General features: G+C 32.9%; 2 protein-coding genes across 2 annotated transcripts; both read right to left on the bottom strand.

Moving 5' to 3' along the window:
• LOC132301394 (glucan endo-1,3-beta-glucosidase, acidic-like) lies at positions 1-510 on the bottom strand. The gene is made up of 2 exons (XM_059798651.1): positions 496-510; positions 1-387 (listed from the first exon to the last, which is right to left on the bottom strand). Exons 1-2 carry the CDS (start codon positions 508-510, stop codon positions 1-3), a joined length of 402 nt encoding a protein of 133 aa, XP_059654634.1.
• A 3861-nt stretch (positions 511-4371) lies between these two features.
• On the bottom strand, positions 4372-7526 carry LOC132300198 (glucan endo-1,3-beta-glucosidase-like). The gene is made up of 3 exons (XM_059797187.1): positions 7363-7526; positions 5925-6316; positions 4372-5050 (listed from the first exon to the last, which is right to left on the bottom strand). The coding sequence occupies exons 1-3, from the start codon at positions 7415-7417 to the stop codon at positions 4469-4471; spliced, it is 1029 nt and encodes a 342-aa protein (XP_059653170.1). The 5' UTR covers positions 7418-7526; the 3' UTR covers positions 4372-4468.
• Between the last annotated feature and the right edge of the window lie 593 nt (positions 7527-8119).

Here is an 8119-nt window from a genome sequence, read left to right as displayed (position 1 = left end):
TCAATAGAAATAAAAAGAAACTAATTTAAAAGAAATTTGGTATTTAGGTTGCTTATTAGGACTGAACAGGCCAAAATGAGCTTCCATATCTGCCCCAATCTTTTGGTTCTCGTCAAACATGGCGAACAAAAAAGTTTCCATAGCCTTCCCTGGCTTCTTCGGAGTCCCTCCCTTGACATGATTAATCAAATTTCTATAGTAAGTGCTTGCATTCTCCACAGTCGCTGCAGTACCACCCACAGACGGCCAGCCAGTCTCCGACACCACGATCTCCAAACTCCGTCCACCTACCTTCTCAACAGCAGAGTACATGGCATCCAAGAGTGCATCAAAATAGCTTCTGTATTTGCTCCACGAATGACCTTGCGCTGTCTCCAAATGCGCCAACTGATGGAGGGTACGAACTATCCAAAAGTCCAAAGTATATTGTTGTTGAAATCTGTTGGAAAATAAATTTGATTTTAGTAAGTAGTCTTTTCAAGTTTTTCAAAATACAGGATGCATGCGCATTTACGTGTTAGTGGTATTTAATTGTCTCGGTGTAATATATAACAATCATATAGTCCAACCATTTTTATAAGTTGATCAAGTGAAAATGGTATAATTGATATAATCAAGGAAATAATCTCGTAGAGGTAAGACTACATTCATCTCATCTAACCTTTTTCCAAATCTCACAATAGAAAAATTGCATGCTGATTCATGTATTGTTTTATTCTACAAATAATTTTCAAATATTAAAAATTGCTTGTTAATTGTTGGCTTGATTGATATTTGAATGCTGCTGTAATTAGAAAGTTCTATGTATATTTTTTACATTAACTTTAATAAGAAATTGTCAAATCAATTTATCAAAGTAATATCAATTTAATCAAAATTGATTACAACACAATTATAATGGCATTTTCTAAGACTCGTTAAAATTAGCATAGAAATTGGATTTTGTGAAATCTGAAATTAGAAATTAGTCAAGTCAATGTTTTGAAGTAGTTTATATGCATACATCAATATAGAAGTGTGTGTGTGTATATTCAATTAAACCTGAGTGGAAGAGAAGAAAATAACATCTAACTAAAACAAGACTTCCAATCGAAAGTTCATGTTTAAATATCAAACCTTTTTTTAAAGTTGTAGTCTAAAATAGGCACCCAACCTTAACTTTTAAAATCCAACCAAAATAAATAAATAAATATATAAAATTGCCATTTACAATTTCAAAGGCAATTTGAAAAACGGAGAATCAAAAATTGATAGCGGCCATGAGCGAGTTCAATACAGTAAAGCAAAAATTGTAATTGAGATCGAGGGTTCGTAGAGCACGAAGCTGACCTAGGGTCGCCGGAACCTCGTCGGAGATGAAATTCTTGCTGACGGCAAGAACCCGTAGGTTATTCAACTGAGATAATGTTCAAGCCGAGCGTCGATGATCCGATCTGGAACGACGGTGAACTCAGCCAGAGCAGCGAACAGGCCCTTGGGTCACCGAGTTTCACAATACATGCCGGCAAAGTCGTATAGCTCCACCGTGACATCCCACATGGAGAAGAAGTCGGATCTAGGCATGTCTTCCAGGGCATTCCGAATGGATTGTAATGCCAAAAAATCATGAGGTCCAAAATTGGATTTGTGAACAGACTAAATTGAAGAATAGATTGAAAACAAATGAACAATTTAAGTTCATCTTTGTGTGAGTGTTTGGTGCTGGAGCAGATTAGTGGATGGAAGAAGGCAAATGAACAAATGGGTTCATTTATAGGCAAAAGGGCTACAACAGTAATATTTCAGGGCAATTTTGGAATTAAAAAAAAAAGGGCCAAGTCATGTGTTGCACTCGTGGGCCGGAAAGTTGTCGAAATTGACTTTTAGGGGTTAATTTGCACGATTTTGATAGTTGTGGTATTAATTTATTCACTTTTGTAATCTAAAAGGTAAAATGTCGATTTGTGATAGTTCATTGAATTTTTTGCATTTTTGCCTAAAATTTAGGTGAAATTGTGATAACGTGATGTATTGGCGCAATGTTACTAACGGTTGAGATTGCACTTGACACATTAGTAATAGTAATTATTAAAACAATCAAACCATGTCATTTTATTAGAGGGCATTTTTGTTATTTAACATCTTCAGTGACTTCCATGCTAGAGACTTTTCGTTTTGTCCTTCAATTATACTTTTTACATTATGTTCTTTTGGGGGAAGTTTATTGCACTCTACCCTGTTGTCACCATAATTAGTACATGACTGGTCTTTGTGTGTCGACAGAAGTGTATGAGCTGGAGTAGAAAGGTCAATGAAGCAGAAGTAACAAGTAATGAATAGCTTTTGACTTTTGAGGCCGCTAAGTTGGCAGCCACGAGTGGGCAGTAATAATCGGCAACCGTGCTATATATGTGTAGTAATAACTTAAGTGGAAAGCCCGAGTGATCGAATTTCACACTATATTAAAAAACAAATTATATATATAAAAAAGTTTTAAAATTAAAAAAATGAATTCCACACTATATAGATTTTTTTTTTTGGGTGTAAATTTCAGAATTTTTAGCAGTTGTGTATATATATATATTTGTATAAATGTGATGTGTCATAATAGATTTACATAATTTTAGACTACTCATCTTTATCTCCCGCCATTATTTTATATCTTTTGTGTAAAAATATATCCGTTAATAACAACCAATCACGTGTCCTTACATAAGTTGTACAAACCTATTTAATACTCCCTCCGTCCCTTATTAGTAGTCAAAGTATCTTTTCTTTATATTTTCATCATTGTCCTTTATCTTTTTAAAAAATTTCAAACTTTGTAATTATATATATTTAAATTAAAAAGGACAATTTGATAATTTTAAAAGGGAACAATGCATTAATTGTATATTCCCTTAAAAAGTTATAAAACTAAAGATGGACAACTAATAAGGGACGGAGGTAGTATAGAGTTGAATTACTAATTGAATGAGAAAAAGAGATAAGAAAGAAAATATGTTAATATAGTTGTGAAAAAAAGCTGTGTTAAATACACAATACTTTTACGCATTAATCTACGCTATATCGCAAACAAATAAGAGAAAATAGAGAAACTAACAGGTTATAATACATATATATATGTTTGAAGAGGGAAAGAGACAGAGTAACCGCTACTCTCTTATGTTATCAGAGTATATATATATGTTTCTCAATTTTGTGGGGGGAAATTGTAAAGGCTCGAGAATTTGTCCACTGCTTTTTCTTTTTCTTTTTTAAATATATATACAAGTAGCTTCTTCTCTGTTTTTTTTTGAATTATTTTAATATTTTAACTTAAGCGAGGTCCACTGCTTTTTTTTTTTTTTTTTTTTTTTAATTTAAATATATATACAACTAGCTTAAACTTCCAAATATATATATATATATGTGTGTGTGTGTGTGTGTGTGAATTCCTAATTTGTACTTTTCTTTCTAAATTAAAGATTTTATGACTTTACAATTTATAAATGAGAATTCCTTTAATTTGAATTATTTTAATATTTTAACTTAAATTGAAGTATTTATTAAAAAATAATAATTAAAATAAAAGTACTAGCAATTTTTAATGAAAATATCTATTAAGTTTAGCTTTTTAATTATGGTAGTTTAAATTTGCTTTCGTCTTCAATATCAAGATTTGAAGAAGGAAGATCACACCTCTCTGCCTTGGTCTTCCACTCCCTACACTTCCACTAAGCAGTTCGTGTTAGAGTAGGGGCTAAGGTTTTATATAAATAAAATATATGATAACCCATGTGTAATCTTTGAATTTTTATTTTTTTTAAAGTACGTGTATCAATTTCATAATAAACGGACCATTTAAGTCAGTTATGCCCTGAGGCATGTGTAATCCTTTTAATAAGTACCTGTATTCTTATCTTAAGACACATTACTAAGGTATACCATAACTTAAATACTTTATAATCACATTTTTGTAAGGTATTTAATAATTCATTATTTGGTCTCAATTGCCTTTGCCAAGCTCAGCCTATTTTGTTTTGTAGTGCAGTGTTTAACAGAATATATAGGTCTGTGATTCAAATTCTAATTATTGAGTACCAGACGCTACGACATTGAATTAACCTATACCATACTCCGAGAAAAAACTCGAACGACCTTCAACAAAAAGGTACATGTACCCGAAACCAACGTTGCCAAAGAATTGTGCAACTGTCATAAAATTTTCTTTGAAAGATGCTATTACACTTGTCAAGCATGCACACTACTTCGAACCAAATTACAAAAAACACAAATGTCATTATAAACCAATCAACCATGCAAATTTTAAAAAAAAAAAAAAAAAATTAACAAAAAATAATAATCAATGAAAGCATTTTACAGATATATCTAATTAAGCTCTCTAACTCATTTTCAAAATCCATTAATATCTTAATTGTAAGCAATTTATTGACGGTGTGAAGCTTAATGGTATCTAAAGAGTTGAAGTCTTTCCAAGAATTTTGAATTATTTGACAGGACAAAATAAATAAAAAGAAGCTAATTTGAAAGAAATTTGATATTTAGGTTGCTTGTAAGGACTGAACAGGCCAAAATATTCAGCATTTTGGTACTCGTCAAACATTGTGAACAAATAAGTTTGTATAGCCCTTTCTGGCCTCTTTGGAGTCCCTCCCTTGACATGATTCATCAAATTTCTATGGTAAGTGCTTGCATTCCCCACAGTTGCTGCAGTACCACCCTCAGACGGCCAGCCAGTCTCCGACACCACGATCTCCAAACTCCGTCCACCGACCTTCTCAACAGCAGAATACATGGAATCCAGCAATGCATCGAAGAAGTTTCTGTATTCTAATGAACCGTCTCGTACAAATACTTTTTCTGCAGTAAACAAGGCATAAGGAAGCGGAATGTTTTGGGGGTTAGCAATATAGCTGAAGTACGGATATATGTTGGCAAGTAATGGAGCACTATTGTTAACTAGGAAGCTGATGATGGGCTCCATGAACCACCTTGCGTTGTCTCTGAATGCACCTTGTGATGGAGGATACGAATTACCCAAAAGTCCCATGTAAGTTACTGTCGAAATCTGTCAGAAAAATAAACTTGAGTTTTAGTACTTAATATTTTCACGTATTGAGAATGTGTCATTGAAGCCTATGTACCTAATCATGTACTATAGTCATTTTTATAAGAGGATAAAGTGAAAATTCTATAATATATAATAATCACGGATTGGAATCAAAATAATAATCTTGTGTACATGTCACATTCACCAACGACTAACAACCCCATGATTAAGTGAAAATAGTATAAGAGGAAAAAAAAAAATTCAACTATTATTCTCTCTCCACTTTTTCCCCCCTAAACTAGCCACTTCTCTTACACAAGAACGATGATACATTGTCTCCAATCGTACTCTTCATTATCACTCCTTCCAAAAATATTGATTTGTGTGTGTCTAGTCTAAGGATGGAGTGAGGATTTAATTTCAAGTCACCAATATATAAATACTTTACAAATTAGATATTTATGCTTTCTCTGTTAAAAAAAAAATTGTCATATTTTACTTTGAAAACTGTGACTAACAATGTATAATATTTTACAAATTAGATATCTATACTCTTTTTGATTCAAAAAGAATGTTTTGCTTTGCTTTAGAAACTGTAACTCACCCAAAGCAAAATGTGAGTCACACTTTTCAAAGCATGACACATTTTTTTAAGACCTAATGGAGTATATGTTAAGTGGCTAGCTTGAACAAGGGAAGTTCTTCTTTTTTAAAAATAAAAAAAAAAAAAAAAAATGGTAGGTGGGTACTATGTTAATTTACAAATTATATGTATCTAAAACTTTTAATTTTTAACGAACCATACTGCCCCCGGGCATAAGCCTCCCAAACTTAAGCTGGCTCCGTATTACTTATTTTCAATAAAGTGATATCATAGCAAAGTCAACAAAACCTTGATTTGGTCTTGTAATCCGGCTGCTACAATGGCATTGTGGATGTTTTGCATTGCCGGGAGAACAAACTCAACAAACTGACCTGTACCAGCGTTGGGATCTACTTCATTTCCCACAGAAATGTATCGGAACTTGACATTCGGTGAGTAAGCTCTTACATTCCTCTGTACCCATTGAGTTGCAGCTGAAGCATCGAATGCAAGCACTTGAAGATCCGAGTTCGGAACGCCGAGGATGAGTTCTATATTGGATCCTCTGAGTGCCTGCAGAGTTGCTTGGTTTGGCTCATAGATTCGCATCCTCCCAATGCCATACGATTTGTACAAGTCTACAATTTCCCGCGCGGATAGAAAATTGTTGCCTCCATTGCACACACCTGTGAATTGTGCACCTGCATGTACGTGGAGTATGTTAATCCGAGATAACTAGACTAATATAACCAACATGGTATAAGATAAAAGGAAAAAATAAATAAAATTGTATTAAGCTAGAATGTTACAACAAACTAGACAAAAAAGTACGCGAACAACACATAGAAAACAAATATTTATATAATTAGACCTAAAGGCGAAAGTTGTCAGATTACAAGTCTAACACCCAAATCCTCTCTCTCACTCTCTAAATTGGCTTGTAAAATAATTTCAAAAAATTAAGTGTAGGCCAAGTGGTAAAAGGTTCGTACCTAAAGTGCCCTATTGATGTCCAATTCCTCTCCCTTTAACTAACTACTATCCATTGCCATACTAAAAAACAAAACAAAACAAAACGGAAAAAAAAATAAAAATAAAAATTATTTAAGTTATTTTTATTATATTATAATAAAATATTTGATTTGGTAAATATTTTACATAATTTTTTTATTAAAAATAATTTAAAAAAAAATAATTTACCTCCAAACAAAAACAAAAGAAATTAAGAATGATCAAAATTTAAAAGAGCCAAAATTGTGCTCAAGAAATTTAAGTTTCAAACTAGGTAATATAGCTTCTTAAAGTAGAGGATTAAAAAAGAGTATACATAAGAGTCTTAGAAGGAAAAAGATAAAAATTATGCCATCTGTAAGAAGGACCTTTACCTATCCAAAGCAGTGGAGAGATTTTAGTTCCTCCAAATATATAGGAATCAAAATCAGACCCGAATCATCTCAACTCTAAAATTTTCCGGCCATTTCCTGCGGCTTTATCAAATTTACTTCGAAATTTCACCACTTTCACTATTGAATTTCACCGCTATAAACTCTATCATTTTGAATTTCAACAATTTCAATGGATTCCGACACCATAAACTTCACAAATTTGAAATTTAAATGTTGAATTTTGTTATTTGTAAAAGCTGAGCAAAAATAGGTGAAATTTCACCAGTAGTTGAAAGTGATTAAATTCCACAGAGGAGGAAGTGTGCGCGTGTACGTGTAGAGAGAGAAAGAGAGAAAGATACCTGCTTTGTCTGTGGTAGGTAACAGTAGCACAAGTAGAAGCAGCATAGCAACCATATAAAATATATGCTACTCTCTAATTCGTAGAAATATCCAGAATGAATAACCAACCTATTCTTATTCTTTGTATAAGATCAGGAGATTGAGAAAGTAATAATGAAAAACCAACCCCATTGCCGGATCAAATACGTTAGTCGGTCCACTGCCATTGCCAGGTCAAGTGGATGGAAATCAATTTCAACCGGTCAAGTATGTACCCGGTCGAAATCAATCAAAACCGCCAATGTAGGAAGATATTTTACATGTAGGGGTAAATTGTACTAATACTCTTTGAGGTTTAGGTCATTGACACTATGATGCTGGTCATTATGGGTGATGACATTCCCATAGGTTTGAAAAGTTTACAGACACACTCCACCGGATTACTATAGTATGAAAAAATATCAGCTTACCCTTTGACTTGTCAACAATCACTTTTGAAATTACCCATGTACCTTTCCTATGCCATTTGACTTGAAAACCAGACCATTACCGCCACAACACCCGGACATCACCACCGCCATCCCCTAGACATACCCAAATTATATACGTATATATAATACAACATATATATATACACACACTATAATATGCGTACCCAATATTTTCACACTCTTTATATATATATTGAAAATATTGTTATGAAATGGTAAAATGAGGCTATATATTATTCATTTTCAGGGGTGCAATATATACTTGTAAATTATCTTGATTTAAGGA

This window comes from Cornus florida, unplaced genomic scaffold, assembly GCF_030987335.1.
Source record: "Cornus florida cultivar Cherokee Brave unplaced genomic scaffold, ASM3098733v1 CherokeeBrave_3.0.0_Hap2_Chr03, whole genome shotgun sequence".
Classification (NCBI taxonomy): Eukaryota; Viridiplantae; Streptophyta; class Magnoliopsida; order Cornales; family Cornaceae; genus Cornus; species Cornus florida.
Note: the sequence above shows the minus strand (reverse complement) of the source record. Positions and strands in the feature narration are given on the sequence as shown.

Bases quoted from the DNA above. Each gene is read 5' to 3' on its own strand.
- LOC132300198 (XM_059797187.1), bottom strand. From the start codon at position 7,417: ATGGTTGCTATGCTGCTTCTACTTGTGCTACTGTTACCTACCACAGAC. The intron at 6,317-7,362 runs GTATCTTTCTCT...ACGTACATGCAG, and splicing joins ACCTACCACAGACAAAGCAG to GTGCACAATTCACAGGTGTG. The intron at 5,051-5,924 runs GTTTTGTTGACT...TTTTTCTGACAG, and splicing joins GATTACAAGACCAAATCAAG to ATTTCGACAGTAACTTACAT.